This window comes from Megalops cyprinoides, chromosome 9 (assembly GCF_013368585.1).
Source record: "Megalops cyprinoides isolate fMegCyp1 chromosome 9, fMegCyp1.pri, whole genome shotgun sequence".
NCBI lineage: Eukaryota > Metazoa > Chordata > Actinopteri > Elopiformes > Megalopidae > Megalops > Megalops cyprinoides.
Window position 1 is genome coordinate 32,883,566 of NC_050591.1, and position 21,340 is coordinate 32,904,905.

The following is a 21,340-nucleotide window of genomic DNA, read 5'->3' on the forward strand; positions in this document are numbered from 1 at the left end:
GAACCGTATGTTCAATTTAGAGATTATATTAAATTTTTAAAATGAAATGAAGATGAAGCAAATGCTATTTCAAATATTGTGCAAATTGAAGTTTCTTATTATGCAGTCAGGAGACTAAAGGAGTCATTTTCAAAGGCAGATTTGGAGGCTCAGAAGGCCTTGAAAACAGTCTGCTTTAGTCCAGTGATAGATTAGTTATGACAACTGAATGTTGTGGTGTTTTCATTCAAAGAAACTTGAGCACTGATAATCGACCAACGCTAAGATTCACTATAATTGCAATAAGCTTTGTCCCTAACTATTAATAATTACTTCAAGCATGCGTATGTCTTTAGTGACTTCCACAGAAGTATGCCTTGAGAGGTCACTGAAATTGAATTGGAAATAGACTTTAAAACACTTAACTCACTCAGGGATAAGGACAAATCATGTTGCAGTTACATTGAATCTCGGACATGTGGACCATACCAGCTATTTAAATGTTAAAAAGCACTGGTTTTGAAAGACTAGTGTGATGGTAATTGTGAAATCAGCTTGTTTTTACTGTACTGCATTTCATGTTTTCATTGTTTCTATTGTATTGCCATTTCAATTGCCTATTTAATGTATTTTAATGTATTTTTTTAAATGAATGGATCTACAACCAGAGTAATCTGAACAAAACTGCCTCCTGTGTGGCGCAGTGGATAAGGAATTCACTTTGAGCACAAGTTCAGCTTTACGGCCCAGGAAGATAGTGCCTGTCCTCTAATGAGTAAGCAGTTCTACTTTAGTGCACTGTTTCACTCATATGAAAGGGTTGTATAAATTGGGGTAAATAAAACTGAGAAAACCTACAAACAAGCTAAAGTTTTTCCCTGTCTTTTTCCATTTTTCCGATTTTTTTTTTTTGTTTAAATGGTATCAGCTAGTGACCATTCAATTACTACATTAATTCAATGAATACATTCTTCCAATCTGACAAAAAGAGACTTAGGTGTCAACAGGAAACAAAACAGGCTTGGCACACAAGAAGTATGACACCTCAAGACTGAACAAAAGTGTGGACCAAAGGCAGGACTTAAATAACAGAAAAAACATGTGAAACCAGTTACCAATTACCACAGGCGGGGGACGTTAATTAAACAAGAGATGGAGCACAGAAAATTATGAGGCCATCTGGTGGTCTTCTCAGGAAGCAGCAGCTGAATCCCTGATGTGTCTTCCTGTTTGCCTTATGACCTTTGCCAGCTACCATGGTTAAGATAAAAAAAAAAATGCTTCATGCAAATATCTGGATGTGATATTCATTTAGATTTACGTGGTCATTTTGGGGGAAACTCTCTTTACACCCCAGCTACCTTTACCATTACTATGTCATGTTCACTTAAGAGTTCGTCATTATGTTCAGTGAGGTGAGGAGGCAGTTGGAATAAGCGGCTGTTAAACTCTTTATTGCCCCTCCCTCTGTCTCTGCCTCTGCCTCCTTCCCTCTGTCCCCCACCTCCCTTTTCCTCCAGTATAATACAGCAGCCAGTATTGGATTTCCAAAGCCTATTTTTGTTCTGCAGCAGCAGTGCACAAGCACATGGCACCCAGCTTCTTTTTGTTATTGAGCATTGTCTTTCAGTGTGAAAGGGAGGAATGGATCAGTTATCACACAGGTCAGAGGTTTTCAACCTTTTTGGGGCTAAGGCACACCGAAGGTCAAACCAGAACATCAAGGCGCACCAGCTTAAAGCTGGTTATCGATTACGAAGAATGACGCATACACAACGCATCAGGTTCCTCAAAATTCCACGGCACACTTCGCTTTGCCTCAGGTTAACCTATCTCACTTTGCCACTGACATAGGTTAACTTGTCACTGACACATTTGTTATTTATTGAAGTTCATCACAGCCTCAGCCATCAAACCATCCACAACCATCAAACAGGCAAAGACAGGACAACCATAAGCGTTACCCAGAATTACTTGCAAACCAATAAAGGGCTATAGATACAATTATATAGGGCTATATATCCAATTACTAGAAACCATCTGTATTTGATATCTGTGGGCTTAGCAGTAAATGACAACAGGCAGCTGGTGAGACTCCAGCCAGTAGGTCCAGGGCAGATCCAGGATAAGCAGTCATGGCAATCAAATGTTGACAGTAAATAATAAAAAGAAGAAGTGTTTGTCGTTTTTATTCGGCACATCACATGGACCTCAGAGCACCTTAAAGTGAAGGGAGGGGTGAGTTCAGGACTCACTTCAGCTGCCCCCAATGTGGAGCACCCACGTAGGCATGCCATTTGCACGGCTGCCATTTAGCCCCAGAATTCTCACCACATGGGGAGAGGGGAAGAGGGGATGGATTTACTTAAATTGCACAACTATATCCTTATATAGCTTTCACAATATTCAGGTACGTGACAGAAAAAATAACAGGGACCAAATAGGAGATACACAGGATTGCAAGTGGAGGAAGAACACTGTCCAATCTATTTAGGAGGTTAATACAGTAAAAAATAATTTCATTAAACACAAGTACATAGTTAGAGGGCACTCACAGTAGTTGTCTGGAGAACAACGAAAATCAACAGAATTTGCATCTTTATTCAAAAGGGTGTGATCATATAGTTTTTATTTTAAAAATCTCATTGGTTAAAGCACTTGTTCAGCACACACCTCGCCAGGATTCAAGGACACGCAGAATGTGCAGGCCCGTTTCTGCAAGCTGTGAGCTCATCTTGCGTTTTTCAACCTCCGCAATCAGAATCGTAGAAAGTGAGCAAAGTTCTTGACTGAGGGCAATACAGTTCATAACCAGCTTCTTATCACACATCACTCAGTTAACTAGCAACATGAGCACATAAAGATCCGGGTCAAAAAGGCAGAGGCACAGAAAACTACACGCACTAGACACAGAAAATAGGCAGCACGGCGTTTCCGCTTTTCCACACTTAGTGCAGCAGTGGAACAGATATAAAACAGAGCAGTTCACATTAACAAGCCTCTCTGTTACTGCAGTTCCGTGAGGCTGCAAGAGGGTCTTGGTGACAGACGCCTACTCTAATGCCACTACATCCCATAGGTTACTGAGTGGAGACTGAGGAGGTCATTTGCTCTTCATTCAGTGAAAAAACATTTCTCTTCCTACGCTTGTGTCAGTTGCCACATATAACAACATGTTCAGCAAGAATGCATACTGCATATGACTACAACACTGAAAACTCTAGCAGGTTTTTCAAATAATTTAATTGTCTGGTGCAAAACATGTCTCAGGCTACATGTTTTAATTTTTGTACAAAAAGACATTTTAACTTAGTTGTACTCAGCTGCTAGATTTAGACTAATCATTAATGTTATTTGAAAGAGAAATTTAGGAATTAATTTTTTCAAGAACTTTCCATTCACGTTTGCTTTGCCGTAATGGCAATGCGGTCACTCGACCTGCTGTATTAGAGCAGCAGAACGAAACTGACCGGTTCATTGAGCAGGATGTTCTGTCGCAGTAAAATGACATTGAGTATACACACGGACACGGAGCCGGGGTCGTGCTAGAAACAAATCAAACGCGACGGTTACCACCGGTTTTCCGTTCGTTTTTACCGAAGGCGACGGTACGTGTGGTACTGCTTAAGTGTATTCTTCCGTCAGCACGCCGGCTGTCGCACTTCAAAGAGGGCATGGCAGCGTCGGGCTGTAAGGGATTTTTCCTCTCCGCGTTTGATTACAAGACAGAAAAATATGTCATCGCTAAAAACAAGAAGGTCGGTGTGCTGTACAGGGTCGTCCAGCTTGCCATCATTGGATACCTTATCGGGTAAGAGGTCTGTCTGTTTTGCCACGTTTCACCGGTAAGATATAGTGCAATGCCAAACCCTCAGAACTTCGCCAAAATTAGCTTCAGCTAGCTGGCTAGCTGCCGCACGTTCTTAAGCTCCCTCAGTTTTGACACCTTGATTGATGATGAACCAGTTATCCCTCGTAAAGAGCTTGGTTGAATAATTTGAGCCAACCTGTGTATTGAAGATATTAGATAACTCTCAATGTCAATCTCAATAATGCTCGGTTGCAGTAAGGTAACTATATAGCCTGTATTAAGTTCCCATGGAACTCAGTTCCTTATTAGAACAGTCTTGGAGTATCTTTATTCTGTATATGAATTACTTCATCCTTTAAAAAACAGAACTACACATTTTGTTGAATCTGATCGCCGGAATGGAATGATCAATGAACATTTTTTTCAGTCGTTTGCTCGTTTGCTCATTTGACTCGGATGGTTACACTTCTGTTCTCTTGTGATGGAAGTCGCTCTGGGTAAGAGCGTCAGGTAAATGAATGGAATGTAAATCTAATGTAATGAAAACGTTATCGGCTGGATTGCTTTGCAGATCTCCCGTACATACACTGGTACTAAGTAAAAGCTGGTACTGTACCACGAGTTTCGGGGGAGTGCGCACAGGCTGGCGTCGGTCTTGTGTTGCAATATCTGGTAACAACTTGTTTTATGGATTTATGCCAACATTTTTGTGCAGAATAAATTTTGATATCTCTATAATTGTACCTAGACACTCTCGGGGAGAAGTGGGGATGTTGTAATTCTGCTGTAGCCTATGCGTTTCATGTAAACCTAAATCATAAAAACTCGAATACATCTTCAGTCTGAAAACTTCGAAGCAGATAAAGTAGTATTTAATTCGTTTATAATATTTCTTGTGAATGAAATACACTTGTGAATAGAATAATTGTGTTTTATTGAAATGTAAGCATTCCATTTCAATATTGGATAAGTATTGATTTGAATCAAATATGCTAGTACGACGCTTCTCGTGTTAACACCCCGGGCCATATTGAGTGTGTGCGTAATTCAGTCGTGCTGAGAATACACGTGTAGAAATAAAATTACAGTGCTTGATGTAGTGGAACGTTATTGCCTGGGTGATAGACAGAGGATTGGTGGTTGCTGGCCAGCTCCGTCAGCTCATATCAGCTGTTCCCGACCCGTAGTCAGTGTGGCATGGTCTGCAGGCATACGGAGCATCAGAAACACCTGTCCAAGAGACCAATCCCCAACAGCTGTGCTTCTTTAGTACGGAATTTGTTCTGTGAAGAATTCGCTTGTTCAGAGAGGTTACTGGTAATATACGACAACGTGAAGGCAGTAATGTATATGCAATGTAGTTTATTTAATTTATCAAGCACAGACTTTATGAAGTTTTAATAAAATTCAAACTGCTCATCGTGTTTTTTTCCAAGTCATTGGAAAAGTCATGACATTAATTGACAGAGTATCCACGATGATCTGGCATTCTTCAGCTAGAAAAATAATTTTTAGCACCTTGTATCAGGGTCACGTACATAAGTAAGTGATTTGCGATAAATGGTAGTGCAACGTTTGGCTTGAGCTAACCTTAACTCAAGCAAGAAATTGTACCTCAAAACACTGTGTATGTGTGTGTGTGTGTGTGTGTGTGTGCAATGTGCAGAGAGATTACTGGACAGGATTCTTTTGATTGAAAATCGTAGTTTTTAGCCATGTGTTCACCGTGTACACAGGTGGGTCTTCCTGACAAAGAAGGGCTACCAGGAAACAGAGGAGTCTATCCAAAGTTCTGTCATCACTAAACTGAAAGGGGTGACCCTCACCAACACAACAGAAACTGGGCTCCACTTATGGGGGCCTGAGGACTATGTCATTCCTCCCCAGGTACGTTGATGCTGAAAAACACCTGAGTGGGTGCCATTTATTGGGGGGTACATCCTAGAGATTCCATTGAATTGGAAAATCCACAGATATCGTACTGTGCCAGTAATACGAAGTGTATATACACAAAGGGCGTTTGTTCCATTCTTAACACACGTAGAACCACATTTTCAGCATAAAAACAGTACAATAATGCAATAAACAAGTGGCTCGTTTATGCAACAATGCCATAAATGCATGCAATATGTAAAATAAATGCAAAATCACAGGTAGGCACAGTGCTCTGCCATCTGAACAGAGAGAGAGGCTGGGAGCTGTGAGTAGTGCTTGACATGAATACCCAAAACAGCAAATCCCAAACCCATGAAAGACAAGGGTCTCCATTACTCAGAGTCACATTTCCAACTTAGTGAAGCCAACTTTCTCTGAGAGGTATGAAGCATAACATTAAAGGGGCAGCAAAGGTTCATGAGTACATATGCATAGATGGTTCACATCAAAATTCTCATTACTTGGATATAGTTATAAAGCAGACTGATTCCCGGGAGTCAGCAGTGATTCTACTGCATATTGTCAATGTGCCAATATTATATATAACTACAGAAATATGTATAAAAGTTCACCATAATGTTTAAATCTGTAATAGCATCAATATTGCGATAATACCCATCATTGCTGGTCATGTAGTAAGACATAACATTTGTGCTGCAGTTTTTTTATAGATCAGTGGAGTACCTGTTTCCACATGGACTTTGTTGAAACCTTGGTAGGGTCTAGTCTTTATAGACAATAATTTGTCTTCTGCGTGTCTGAGAAGAGAACGGTGCATTTGCAGGAACAGTGTTTCTTTTGTAATCTTGATTTCTGCATTCTGTAGCACTCTGACATAAACAACAGCCAGATATGGACAAAACCCAGACTCTTCACTATAGGGCTGTTAATGTTGTTGGCTGTTCTGCCATTGGCAGTGTCATAATTCAGCTCTACTGCTACCCAAACCTGCTACCATAAAACCTGGCTCTGAAGACTCGCTTGTCCTTCAGCTTAACAAGGACAGGCAGGACACACAGATTTATAAACAGGATTCTAAGACGCATGCCAGTGGTGTACCGTGAATCATCTGTGTGCGATACAACACCCATCCGGGAAGCTGTTAGTCACCTACAGGCCATATTCTTAGAAATAATGCTGTTTTTGTTGCTTGCTTTCAGGGGGAAACGGTCTTTTTCGTCATTACTAATTTTGTAGAGACACCAAATCAGAAACTTGGATACTGTGCTGAGGTAAGAGAGTCAAACTGCCTTTGCATATATATAGTGCTTTTCAAACGTCATTCATATGTGTGTGTGTGTATATATATATATATATATATATACATATATATATATACATATATACATATACATATATATATATATATATATATATATATATATATATGTGTAGTGCTGCAATTATCACGTTTTGTCACCATGGAACAAAGTGAGGGACAAAGTTATGACAAGTGAGCTCAGATCTCGTGAAGTGTCTGATAAATGTGCCAAATGTAAGTGAATGCAGTGCGAAATTATTGGCATATATGAAAAAAAAACCTAATTTAGTGTTCGTATTAGTTTGGCTCTGGTGTCTGGCAGCAGGAAATTACTTCATGTTCATCTAGGTACTATTAGCAAGAGTGTGCTAAATGTGAGCCCCAGCAAACAGTACTGTGAAAAGTTATGTAAGATGAAATTTGCATTTTGCAACTGTTGTGACATGTACGGTCTGTGCCTGATGAATATGCCAAAAGTGATGCGTGGGGTGTATGCTGTGAAAAGTTGACTTGTGCCAGATATGTTTAGGCCATGGCCTCGGACTTTAACAAATAAGAGTGTTAGATATGACCATCTATATATACATCATTTGCCTCTGTTAATGCAATATATCAAACATGTGTCAAGATTTGCCAGAGGAAAACTTACCTAGTTGAAATATGTAGCAACGAAGTACAAACTGTATTACAGAAAAAATAACTCCAAAAGGATAACAAAGGATGAAGTGTAGTGTGAAGTGCCTCCCAGGCGATAAACTCGTACATTTTATTGAATCAGGTTTTCCCCAAGTCTGCGATTTATTCAGTCAATTAAACTGGGGATGAAAAGATGCCTAGATGGAGGATGAAGATACAGAGAACATGCTGACTGCTCCAGACACAGAGGCAATCAACAAAACTAATGACTGAGTCAGTGTCAAGAGAATGATAACAGTTTAAAACACTGTAAAAAGAGCAAGGCAAGCAGGCATTCAGGCAATATGGCGACAGAAACGAGAAAACTCCGCGGCACGGGGGTTAATAACTATGGCGCAGTTACAGAGCTAGCCAACAGTCCACTGCTAATGTGCAGTCCCACAACCTCCTACCTTTTAACTGATCGCTTGTCTCAGTGCAGGTCCCTCTCTGTGGCTCCATCCATTGATTTTCCCACTCAGCTTCCCTGATGCTTAATTTGCTGTAATCAAACCCTTCAAAAAGTTCTCTGTGTTCAGTCCACTGCATTGCCAGTACACAAATATGGCACTTGAAAAAGACTTTATACAGGTAACAATTCTTGGATGCAGTGTAGCATAACAAGCCTATCCATGGAGAGCAGAATACCTATTCAGAGAGCACATCATGTCCCCTTGACCTGCGAAGGCACCTACATTTGTTTTCTGATATCAATTAACATGCACTATTTGTCATCTGAGGATAAAATTGGTTTTGAAAGTCTACAGGAAAGTCGATATGCATTCACAACTTTGTACACAGAGAGAGTTATTGGTTGGATGTGCCATGAAATGTATCAAGTCAATGGAAAATGCAATGTTGATTAGTCAGGCCTGACGTGGCAGGAAGTTGATGCGATCTGCGCAAAACTGAATCACCAGACTGGGAAGATACAAAGCTGTCATATAACCAACACTCCCCTATGGCTACTACTGGTAGCAGAGGTACCTTAACTTGTATTTTCAATGGTTTGTTTTGTATGAATCTATTTTTTTTTTTTCAATTATCATTGAAAAATAAGCTTTTTTTGAAGGCAAAGTGCTACTCGGCTCTTACAATAAAGTGTTTTATTAACATAGTGCCTTTGATTTGCATTATACATGTATTTTCATATAATCTTGTAGAGTTGGATTACGATGAAAATAAAGTGAACAAAGTTTACAGATAGAGGCTTATTTTGTGGTACATTGCTAGCATTGGCAAAGACTCCTGAAAGTGTTGTTGTTGGCTGGTCCTCATGCTGAGCTATGCTGGCCATGTGGGGAGCATACAATAATCATGTTGACAGTTATATTGGCAATGAGAGTCTTTTCCCTTGCTGTTTCCTTAGAAGGCACAGACGTGGTAATTTCCCTCTCTGATGGGAGACTGAGACATCGCAACGTTAGGGAAGACGATATTTACATGTATTTGTTTTTTCTAGTATGCAGCTTGCCGCATCCATTGTCCGGCAAATGAAAGGAGCTATGGTGTGTGATAGGCAAATTAGCTTTGCACAGGGCTCGTTTTCTCTCTCCCCGGTAAACATCAGGAGAGAGGTTTTCTGAGGAAAGATAGATGTTGTCCAAAGATCTGGTTTAGTCAGAAAAAAACAGGGAGTTTCACATTTCTTCTCAGAGGGGACGTCTTCAAGGGAAGACCGGTCAGTGAACGAGCTGGAGATGGTAGATGAGGCATCAGATGGTCCTGTCACCACAGGTTTTACCTCCTGAAAAACACTGTCTCTCTGCACTGACCTGTTTTACTGCTGTTCTGTCCCCTAGGGCCTTGCCCAAATGCTACTCTACACTAACTGCTGTTGATAGTATCCCCCGCTCACTCATAACACTCAAGTTTTTTTTTTTTTTTCCTTTTCTTTAATATGACTCTAGGGTACTATTGAAGCTGTATTTTATTGAGTCACTTCTAATACAGTAAGGCACTAGTTATTACAGCAATGTGTAATGGATTGGCACATGTTCAGATGTGCTATTGTCCACATGCCCATATTGTAGACACTTTCGTTCCGTTGCTTTGTAAGTGGCTCCGGTCAAGAGCATGTGTCAAGCGTAAATGTAAATGCAGCGCACTCTGAAGTGTTTGTCTGGCTGCGTCCACCCCTATATCAGTCCTCTTGCTCTGGCATGTCCAAACTGTAGTCTTCTCTCCAGCCATACAGGGAGATTTTGAGGGTCAGTCCGAGACCCAGAGCTTTCCTACGCAGCTGAAGCTTCTCTCTGTGGTCCGGCTGCGCCCTGAAAGATACCTCACTCCTCACCCCTGTCATTGGCACTGACCCTCCCCTCCCATTGCATTATGGGGAATTAATGGCAGTTCTCAGGTTCCAGCTCACAAGATCTGGTTGCCCTCCTGGCTGCCTGCCCATCTCTCCCTCAGGACGCAAAATCGGTACTTTCCTTTGGCAAACGTTTCTTTCACAATGAGAAGCACATGGCAGGAGTTTTACCGTCCCAGACCAAAGAAGAGAGGAGCTAAGAAACTGAAAATTCTAGAACAGTATTTGGTTAATTGGTAAGCAGTGTGAGGAGTTTTTTGTGAAGTAAATCTTTGGAAGATTCAAAAAATAATTAGAATTGTTATCATCAGTTATTAAGGTATTGTTACCTAGTAAGTATTGAGTAATTTTGGCACTGTTGAGATAATTATGACTCTAAGACTGGATAGATGTAAACTGAATAACACCACCAGAACAATAATATTACCTTTAATGAGACTGTCATGCACATGTGAAAAGCATTTCATAGTCATTCTGTCAGCCCCTGTACAGCTTGGCTGCTGTGTTGGGTTGTGGCCGCTGACTACTGAATGTGACACTCCATCTGTTTGTGTATAAACAAAGCTCAGTGTAAATTTTCATCATTTGATCTGCCATGTGTGCATTTTTTTTCTCCATAATTGATGCAACTCAGTGGCTAACTGCTTGGTATGTGGATGTCCAGCCAAGTCCTTTCCCTGGGTTGCCCTCTCAGTTCTCCGTTTTGGGCGGAGCCACATGACTTTCTGTGTCGGGGGACCTTCTCAGTGAATGTCAGCAGCCTCTGATCCTGTCCAGAACGAGGCAGCACCATCGGGTGTTACTGCCTTGTTTTTCACGCCATGGCAACAGTGCTGTTAATTGTACGGCTCCTTAAAAGGAGTACCAGTGACAGGCCACACGCCTTCGGCCCCATCAAGGATTCCATCCGAGATGGAGTGCAAGTACAGGAGTCCTCTGACATGTAAACAGTCCCACATTCAGGGGAACTCTTGCACAGTGCATCCACATGTCTCCCAAGAGCCACTTCAGTCCCAGACCAAGAACTGACTGGAAATAACTAGTCTATAAATGCCTGTGAAATAAAACACTGATGGCATTCGAGTACTGAAACTATAAACGGGAAACTTTTTCAGTCATCACATACATAGATACTTGTGTGTCCCTCTTGTGTAAAGCTCTCAAAACCAGCTCAGGGTCTCATTTATGAGTGTTGTTTATGCTACCTTAAACACACTGAGCCTCGAGACATGTTAAGTGTTTTCTGTTTAACTCCAGAGTTTTGCTTGATGTCATTCCAGAGCTTCAGGGTACTGGATGGTCTCTGCAGAAAGAACTCTGACTGCACAGAGGGGGAGACGGTCATCGCTGGCCACGGTATGGGCCGGATCACCTCTTTATCCCTTTCATTTTGAATTCCAAGGAGGAGAAACGTCAGAGGGTGTCACATCTCTTATTTTTAATTGAATCACTGGCACAGGTTTATACTGACCCCCATGCTAATTTCCACTGTAAATCATGATCTGGCTCTGGACAAACATTTCTGAATAGCCCTGACTGGTTTCTTTAAATTCAGGACTTCCCAGAATCGGGCGCATGGGGTGACCCTGTGTATAAATATCTTGTTTTAAGTAAACAGACAGATAATGACATTTTCCAGGTGGAATGTGGGCACAATTGCCTGCTCTGTAAAGAATTCTAATTCTGACATCAAAGCATGAGAGGAATTTGCTACAAATAGGGACTGAAATGTCTTTTTTCCTTAGAAACAAGAGATTTAGCACTCTGACCACTGTGGTAAATACTAGGACAGTATTATAAACATTACAGTAATGTTATATCAGTGTATCAGTAATATGTGTTGGTGTATGGTGTGGCAGTAATACAGTATAATAAAGCTATAATTGCTTATTGTAGATCATTTAAAACTTTCAGCAAATAATGAAGAATTAAAATAATTTGTTTTTTATTGCTTTAAGTATGAATGCGCCTTCTTGCAGGGATTAAAAGTGGACGATGCTTAAAGAAAGATAGGAATTCTACAGGTACCTGTGAAATATATGGCTGGTGTCCCATTGAGAGACACCGCAGACCTCAGTAAGACTGCTCATTTTCCATTGTTACACAAAACTGCACGTTTTATGAGTCAACAGTTGCATTGATATTTTTCAGTAAAACAAGGTTCTGATTCTAATTTTCTAACTTCGCTAAATTGGAAAATAACTGTTGACTTGTTCATGCATTTCAAAAGTGAAAGTTTGAAAAGAACTATGCATTTTCCATTGGGTTTCTCTTCAGATAAAGTATAATGCGGCCTCATAATCAGAACCAAATAATTGCCTGTGTTTTGTACGGTCTTAGCCTGTTGCAATGTAAGGTAATTGTCAGATAAAGAAATTCCCCCCGTTTGGAGAAAATTTTGTTACATAAAGGTTTTTCTTTCTTCTTCTAGGGAACCATTGTTAGCAAAAGCTGAAAATTTCACTCTCTACATAAAGAACTTCATCAGATTTCCTAGATTTGAATTCTCAAAGTAAGTGGCACTTGAGGGAAAATCCCAAACAAGAGTAGGTTGGAACCATCTATTCTACAGATATAAACAGCTCTGTATCGAAATTGCCAAGATATTGATGACATTGTTAACCAGTACGTTGACACTTCTTTCATGTGAGGGGTCTCAGCAGGATGGTACAGACCACAGGTGTCCAAATGAGAAGTGGTGGCTGCTAGCCAGCTCTATACATTTACACTTACATTTACCTTTATTTATTTAGCAGACGCTTTTATCCAAAGCGACTTACAGAAGTGCATACAGCAAGTATAGCGACAGGATATACGGGGACAGGATGTGTGCAGTTCCACAATGAGACAGTTCTCAGCTGAGAGCAAGGTCTGTTTGAGGGCACAGTACTATCAGATTTGTGCAACTACAGCGTATAGGGCAACTAATACGATACACCTTCAAACGGCAAACTTCAACAACTTCAAACGGCGCAATGAGCGTCACGGTAAAGGCGGCAACAAGAAACAATTTAAAAAGCACAGCAATTTACGACAGCACTGATTGGGGGGGGGCAGCAATTGTGTGCTGGGTCAGTCCAGGTAGAGTCTGAAGAGGTGCGTCTTCAGGCCCCACCTGAAGGAATGGGGTGAAGGAGCTGTATAGTATAGTATAGATCTCTCCAGCTGTATAGTATAGTATAGTATAGTATAGTATAGTATAGATCTCTCCAGCTGTATAGTATAGTATAGTATAGTATAGTATAGATCTCTCCAGCTGTATAGTATAGTATAGTATAGTATAGTATAGTATAGTATAGTATAGTATAGTATAGATCTCTCCAGGCAGCAAACTTTGTTTACTTTCTACCCTTTAATTTAAAGCCTGAAGATACAAGGGAACTGGCTTGGAACATATCTATGGTGCATTCCAGGTGAGAGAAGCTGTTGATTTCATAGCTGTAGCAGAGAGCCAGCCAGAACAGGCCAGGATCTGTTCTGTAGTTTGTGCAGACTGAACCTCAAGTGAAGGTCTTGTGTGGAACTAGTTTTTAAAAGCCTGGGATAATTTTGGGAAGTAAAATGTCCTGCTTGCCAAGGGGTGAAATGCAATTCACACCAAATACAAGTAGCAATTATGGATTTGTACAGGTCAGGATTGTCAGGTCTGTCAGGTCTGTCGTACAGGTGTCACCCCATTCCTGTCCCCTTTGCTTTGCTCTCAGATCGAATGTTCTGGACACATCCGATGACACATATTTAAAGAGATGCATGTATGACAAGGTCCACCAGCCATACTGCCCCATATTTCGTTTGGGAGACCTCGTTAGCTGGGCTGGACACAGCTTTCAGGACATGGCTTTGATGGCAAGTATTTCAACCGCTGCATCAGTAAACCTTTTTCATTCAGTTAATCATATCAGCAGGCCAGGAATGCAGACTTTCAAGTTACGCGAGTCAAACGAGGTGAAATATTACAAGTATTTGGTTTAGAGGACAGTGTGTGCCTAGTTATTCTGACTTCTGCTCTGCTACATTTATTAGCCTTTATTAGTAAATAATTTAATTACTTAATTATTAATGAATTAGTTATTAATTTGTCTTTAATGAAGGTAGATCACTAAAACAGTATCTGTGGTGTAATTTTAAAAAAGGTTAAGTTTGGTATTTACCTGTAAACATGTAAGTGTTATCTGATCTCTGATCCGCTTAAGCAGTGGGACAGTACATCCATGACGTAATCAAATAAAAAATGAATGTACCTCACCCAGGGCGGGTCTATTGGGATTTTGATAGAATGGAACTGTGACCTGGACAAGGGCTATTCCAAGTGCAATCCCCACTATAGCTTCACACGTCTGGATGTAAAATCTTCAGTCAGCTCAATCACATCCGGGTACAACTTCAGGTACATCATCCTCGTGCACAGCGGTCATAAAATACACATGTACTATAAAGTGTGACTGAAGGCCAAGTAAACTAAGGGCTTCTGTTAGATCCTCGTACATCACATTTACCTTCTGTCCCGTGCTGTGAATTTGTGAGCCTGTTTGATGTTGTCACTGAGGATTAAACCTACAGTCATTATTGGAATGTGATTTTTCTCACTGACCGATTCCCAGGTACGCTCGCTATTACAAAAACGCAGCTGGGGAGAGCTATCGAACTCTATTTAAAGTGTTCGGAATTCGCTTCGACATCATGGTGCACGGAAAGGTATGAAAAACTTGTTTTACCTGTAGAATGAAACCACTCTTATTTTTGATCATCTGAAGTCCATATAGATCATTGTCTTCCTTTCTGATGTCTGCTTCTTTTTTAGGCTGGGAAGTTTAACATTATCCCAACAATAATCAACATTGGGTCCGGTCTTGCTCTAATGGGTGCAGTAAGTATAAAAATATTATTAAACAATGTTTATATATATGCTTATCTTGAGCTGTAAAATCACTGGCATTCCTCATAATGTGTATGAATAGGTAACTTGAATGGATCCATTTATGTTCTGTGGTGCTGGAAGTTTCTCTGGATAAGAGCATCTGCTAATTACATGTAATGTAATGTAAACACCCCTAAGGGGAGAGAGAGCAATAGAGTGCAGTTACAGTATCTCACCAGAAGAGGGCATTAGGACCTTATTTTTGCTAAAACCACAGCTGAGAGCAGGGAAGACTTCCCACACTGACATTGATCGTTTTTTTTTTTTTTTTCATTTAATTGGCAGAAACAGGTTGACCACTTCCTTTGAGAAACATTGTGGTTAGTTGAATGACTTAAAACAGCTGAAAAAATTATTTGAGGATTACTCTGCACCACAGTACTTTCCATTTCATGCTCAAATATGAATATATATTTTCATTGCTTGAATGGCCATGGTTTTAATCCTGCTGTTTACTTTTTTCTGAATTTCCCTCCATTTTTGTCCGCACGCGACTCTTGCCAGCAATGCTCAGATCACATCATTCACTCGTTAACTCACTCGTTAATCTGGCATTTAGCAGGCCTGTCATATGATAAACTGCACAGCCTCATGTCCTCACTCTCAGTCCCTGAACATGTCCAGCCATGTCCAGTATGACCGCAGAACACACTTTTTAGGTGATCTTTCACAGTATTGCTTCATTCACAGCTCAAATTTGGCACATTTATGGTCATAGTGTCTAGAGGTATGAAACGTTTTTAGTTTCCCTATATCAAAAGCCATAATCATTATGGCCACCTAACACAATTTTTTTGTGTCAGCAATTTTTGACTATGATCACTTGTGTTGTATTGTCTATGGCAGATGTTAACTTTAAAATTGGCCACATTGTTCAGATTTTTGAGAAATGTGAGAAAACTTAACAGTGTTAGCTAGAATTCTTGTCCAAATCTAGATATTAAAGTAGCTGTTATTTAAGTAAACTGTTACTCATATTATGTTTTCCCCCTAAAGATTCATACATACAGGAGACACTTTTAGATGCACTTAACCTACTGCATGATAGTTCAGTGTGGAAATTCACAAAGGCAGACTTGATGTTGTTTCAGGGGGCGTTCTTCTGTGACCTGGTGCTGCTTTACATGATGAAGAAGAGCACTTTCTACAGAGAGAGGAAATTTGAATCTGCTAAGTATGGCTCTTCAATATGGCACTTACTGCAGTCAGAACATAGCCAAGATTCAGATTACTGCCATTTGTAGAACAGAGGGAAACAGAGATTCTGTCTCCAAATGACCACTCTGGACGTTCACATATAGACACAGATGGCACAAACGTAATTATGACATATGCATGGATTGCAAGAATCTAAGAAAAATGAAGAAAAGGGAGGGCTTAATCCTTTTTTACAGCATGCTGTAATATGTGAAAAAAACTTGATAGACTGATAGACTTGATAGATGGATTGTCTCAGTTTAACTGGAATCCCATTAGAGATTATATTAATTTAGATCTACTTTAAAACAGTTTGCAGTCTTATTTGAATAAAAAGGAAACAATGTTGATAACATACTCATTGGCCAATGTTAAAAAATGCATATGATGTTAAAGCCGTTTCGCACAGACTCAGGGCTAATAACAATCACAGATCCTTGAGGGGTAGGAGGGGCACACCCAACGCATAGCAGTTTAAGCTGTTTCAGGTTTTATTAGGACCAGGTTAGCACACTGTAATATAATGGAAGCTAACAGGTAGACTTTATGTGATGCACAAACCAGTTTCCAGCAAAACCTGGAATGACTCAAATTTCTTCTGAGAGTGTCATTTCCATCCATGTACTTCTTGGAACTTCCTGGTGTCTGGGATGTTTTCCCTTGACAAATTAGCTCGTAGGTGTTTTGAGTCCATATGGCTGGAGGTAGTGTTAATCAAACATAGACATACCAAATGTGTATTTGCTTTTCCTGTCAGATTCAGGCAACAGTGGTTTTATTTCTCCCCCAAGGAACGACACAAGGAAAACAAATGGAGAGGGAAATGCTCTGCCAGAGGTCAAGGGTCACCGGAAAAAGGTCCTCGAGCGACGGCAGCTCACCGACCTGTCACCAGAGACCTAGACCAGTCACTCATGGCAAGAGACGCGGTGTCGACTTTAGGGGGCGAGGGAACAAACGGGTGGAGGAGTACAATCAACAGGACAAACGGACCCAGCGGGGTTTCTTCCTCTCCCGTCTGCGTTTGAAGTACTGAACAGACAGCACGGATTCTCTCAAGTGCCAACCCATCCACAATGGACCCAGACGACACCAGGCCCTCCTTTGCCACTCTAACACTGTGAGCTGCTGACATTATCATTCTGTTACCAAAAGACAGAAACAACGACGTGACCACAGGACAGCTTTGCCAAAGAAAACACCGCCATTCCTGTTCAGCCATGCATGCTGTCAGTGATGAGCAGGAAAAAAAATGCACTTTGACATTCTGAGTAACTTCTGTTGATTTTGGCCAATGGTTTCCTCCCCATTACCATATCAAAGGAGAGCAGCAGGCAGCCAACAGGATAAGCCTGCAGTAAGAAAATACACAGATCCCTGACGCAATATACTTGGCCAAGAGAAGAAACAAAATCATTGCACTACAATCAAGAAAAACACTCCAAAAAACGTTTTAATCATACACAGTACATGGGGTGCTTCACACCATACAGTCAAGTCATACTGATGGTCTTCACACTGGCAGAAAAAGCATGGTTCTAAAAAGGTTCCAGTGTCGTGACTCAAAAACACACTGTGTTTGCACCTTGCCTCGCAGGTTTGCAGGCGTTCGTATCCATCTGTTTACATGTTAGCGTTCGGTCATGCAGCACGCGGCCAGCAGAGTTCATCTGATCATTGGGCTTCAAAGCCATGACTTCAAAACCATTCAGCTTTACACAGATGGCAATCTTTGGTGAATGTTTTTAAGATTTACATCACTTTTCAGGATTTCGGATTTTGCTCCTTTGCACCTTAAAGAATGAATTGCTTGAATAACGAGTTCAATAGTTTGTTAAATCCCTGTCCAAACCCTTACTAAATGAGTCTGAAGACTGCTGTAGATTAATGAATTGAGAACCACTTCCATAGGCTTGCTTTTCCAGACAACAGCAGAGAACAGTTAAGTTTTCCAAACAATGACCAATGCAGTAACCTGTGTTTCCTGGACTGGCAAAAGGAGAATGACTGGCACGTGTATATCCTTTCAAGGTTACCTCTGTATGCTTGTTTTATATTCAATAAAACTGTTCACATTCACAATTATTGTAAAATCCACAACTGTAAAAAAAACCATCCATAACGTCTTTTAACAACTTGAATGTTTATTTAAGAAAATAAATAACACAAGATGAACAAAATAATTTTATCCTGCTGCAATATACTCATTCATGAAATGAATGGACATTTTAATTCTGGAATGCGTGAGGTCTGTGGTTTCTGTTTGTGTATTTATTGGCAGCTAGTGTCTGGCAGAACAAAGGACAACAAACTACATTCAAATCTGAATTATCTGACCTAACTCAGTGGTGCGTAACCATGACTGTATCATCCATGAGCAGGTAATTGCTGACATGCACTTCTGAGATTTTGTTAAAAGAATGTGTATGAAGATTACAGCAGAAAAACAATAAATGTAAGATAACAAAATGAATATGGTTACAATACACTTCCAAAGCATATAGTCAAGTACAAAATATACAAAAAGATGCTTTATAAACCAATCCATTCCATTCCCTGAATACTTCATAACACTGATTTATTACAACAGGCATGTCTATTTTATGCATGTTCAGGAAATATTACACCTTGTTAAGAACTAAACTGAGTGACAGCCGTCCTTAGTTTGATGGAGATGGTTCTACATTCACTTAATGCAACACAAGTGCAACTCTGCCAGACCAATACCAGCTCAGTAATTTACAGTAATAACACTTACATGGGTCTCCAACTGCTTTGAAATAGGAGCTGCTATTGTAGGCGTGAAATAACTCAGGCATGTGGGGTGGATAAGACCACTCAGTGCTTTTGAAGGGCCCCTGTAACAGCGCTGGCTGAAAATGGCAGTGCTAGGCCTGATCAAAAGAGCTACTTTGTTCAAGCCTTCCTGTTCAACTAATCTTTAGTCTAGACCTTTGGTTCAGGGCTGGGGGGCGGGGGGACGTTCGGGATGTCCTATCATCAGACACATACATCACTTCTGACATGACTGCCTTTTTGGACAGACCTGCTCGCAAGCAGCCAGACCCTTCTCTTTGGACAGGAAGCAATGAATGGGTCTGGGTTGTTTGCTGACGCTGCAGGGCCATGACTGAGCGTTTTTTTTTTTTTTTTTTTTGGCCATTAATGACAGATGATTGATTCCACTGCAGGAAAACAATGTGTACTGTTTCTTTCATTCAGAGCATCAGTGTCCAGCTCAGCTCCAAGACACAGTAAACACATTTTGAATCTGCGCTGCGGTGCCTTCACTTGTCTTATCACTAGCTTGTCTAAATCTACTAAAATAATCTGAAGGCAAATTTAGTCTTACTGTATCTGTAAATGCCTTATTAAGGAAACGGGAGAGTATCAGTAGTTTGTGGTCCAACTATGACAGCATCTGTGACTTTCTCTTGGTTAATTTACAGCAAGACAATTTGGCAACATAATGTAGCTGCCCATGAAACCAGTGACATTTTTACCTAGTTTGGTGCCTCTTTTTTTTTCCAAGATGCTAGTGCATTTTCTTTTCCATTTTCACCACTTTATGGCATACAGAAATCAAGATGTCCACTAAAGTAAAAACTGAACTCGTACATATTAAAATATATTGCTGAATGACCGGTAATTTATTCCTCTCCATTTAAATCGAAGACATCTGGATATTCTATGAAATGATACGTTCTACACAAGTGGATGTAGACCTACTGTATATCCTACGGAATTTTTGTATGGAAGCGACACAATACACGCAACAGGCTACATCATCTTTGCTCTGATTTAAGACAATTTGTGCAGATTAACTAAAACTCCGAAACAAAGTCTGTTACGTCCGGACATGCAGCTGACTTGAACCTATATAACGTCACGATGCTGTAACATAATTTCGAAACGCCAAACCCTCATTGCGAGTCATTTACCCGAGATCAGTGGGGCTGTGTGGTTTTTGGACCGGCGGCGCAGCAGCTAGTACACATGCACCATGCCGTAGAGGAAGGTCCAAAACAGGACGTAGGTGAACAGTCCACCCACAAGCCCTCCTGTGACGAGCAACCGCCTGGACTTTAAACACTTGTTCCACCTCCGGCCGGCCTTGAGTATGAGAAGGAGAGAGAGGAGGAAGGAGGCGAGGAAGTAAAAAACGAAGCCGTACAGACCGGTCAGGCCGAGGATGCCGGCGGTGGCCCCGGACAGCGCGGAGACCGAGGTGCGGCAGTAGTCCAGCACGGCCGCGTTGCCCCGCATAGCCGCCTCGCTGATGAACTGCGGGCCCTCTCGTTTGGCGGACGAACCGGCCATCATGAGCAGGTCTAAAACGTGGAAAAGGTTGAAAAAAACTTAAGTATCTCTGACGATCGCTACAAAACCTTTCGAGACAATCTGCATTGTAGTTACAATCCTACCCAACTAGTCTAGTAGTCGTGCTACAATAACATTAGCAAACTAATCAGCCGACCTACGCATTTCACTAGAATGTGATACCTAACCAGCTGCTTATCTGAGCTAATTAGTCCTGAATTGACTCAGCACCAAACTATAGACTCGTTGCAGCCGGCGACCTACCAACACAGCCGAGAAGACAAGTTAGCAAGCCTTGGTAAAAAATCGACTTAATGTATCAGCAAGCTACAATGTCAATCTGAAAAACTAACCAGCTGGCTACATTCATGGATAGCGACAATGCTCTTATTAGCTATCTAGCAGCTAACTGACATCAGGCAAATCATTCCCCTTCTAATCCCCAGTGTGACACTGCCAGCCAGTTAGCATGCAAAATAGTTGGAGGCGCACACCAAACCATACCTATATACCTGGTGGTGTTACTACTTTAAATAGGTACTTAGCTAATTCGTTTAACATAACACATCTGGCCTCCGCATTGCAACCACGAAACAATAACTGTTTCTTATGGTAAATCGGAGCTGCTTACCATATGAAGGCAACTCCAGGAGAACTTGCTTGATAATGCGTTTTCTGATCTTACTTGTACAAAGAGATCCACAACTGCATTTTCGCAAAGAAGCAGCAGATGGTCACAAATCGCCAACTTTTGACCGAATGGGGGGGCTGACGGAAGGAGATTCTCCGGCTTCAAGAGCAATAGACTGTTGACAGAAATGACACTGCGCATTAACGCCATCTACCGTAGTGGAGTGTGCACCACCAGCAAATAACGCATCCCGTTTATTTCGAGTGCTTGGATTATATTCATTTGTTGCAAAACAAGCA

The 21,340-nt window shown here is 40.9% G+C and overlaps 2 protein-coding genes across 2 annotated transcripts; one reads left to right on the forward strand and one right to left on the reverse strand.

The window, feature by feature from the left end:
* Nucleotides 1–3,553: 3,553 nt before the first annotated feature.
* Nucleotides 3,554–18,182, forward strand: LOC118783011 (P2X purinoceptor 5-like). Its single transcript, XM_036536660.1, has 12 exons — nucleotides 3,554–3,790; nucleotides 5,527–5,677; nucleotides 6,886–6,957; nucleotides 11,256–11,331; nucleotides 11,955–12,051; nucleotides 12,407–12,487; nucleotides 13,680–13,821; nucleotides 14,226–14,362; nucleotides 14,577–14,670; nucleotides 14,777–14,842; nucleotides 15,985–16,067; nucleotides 16,882–18,182. Exons 1-12 carry the CDS (start codon nucleotides 3,654–3,656, stop codon nucleotides 16,991–16,993), a joined length of 1,248 nt encoding a protein of 415 aa, XP_036392553.1. The 5' UTR covers nucleotides 3,554–3,653; the 3' UTR covers nucleotides 16,994–18,182.
* Nucleotides 18,183–19,950: 1,768 nt separating this feature from the next.
* Nucleotides 19,951–21,158, reverse strand: LOC118783502 (ER membrane protein complex subunit 6-like). The gene is made up of 2 exons (XM_036537404.1): nucleotides 21,042–21,158; nucleotides 19,951–20,421 (listed from the first exon to the last, which is right to left on the reverse strand). The coding sequence occupies exon 2, from the start codon at nucleotides 20,411–20,413 to the stop codon at nucleotides 20,078–20,080; it is 336 nt and encodes a 111-aa protein (XP_036393297.1). The 5' UTR covers nucleotides 20,414–20,421; nucleotides 21,042–21,158; the 3' UTR covers nucleotides 19,951–20,077.
* Nucleotides 21,159–21,340: the final 182 nt, after the last annotated feature.

Excerpts from the sequence above, each read along its gene's own strand:
- LOC118783502 (XM_036537404.1), bottom strand. The coding sequence starts at position 20,413 with ATGATGGCCGGTTCGTCCGCCAAACGAGAGGGCCCGCAGTTCATCAGC.
- LOC118783011 (XM_036536660.1), top strand. The coding sequence starts at position 3,654 with ATGGCAGCGTCGGGCTGTAAGGGATTTTTCCTCTCCGCGTTTGATTAC. Across the intron at positions 11,332-11,954 it reads GACGGTCATCGCTGGCCACG|GGATTAAAAGTGGACGATGC; the intron begins GTATGGGCCGGA and ends GCCTTCTTGCAG. Across the intron at positions 12,052-12,406 it reads GAGAGACACCGCAGACCTCA|GGAACCATTGTTAGCAAAAG; the intron begins GTAAGACTGCTC and ends TTCTTCTTCTAG.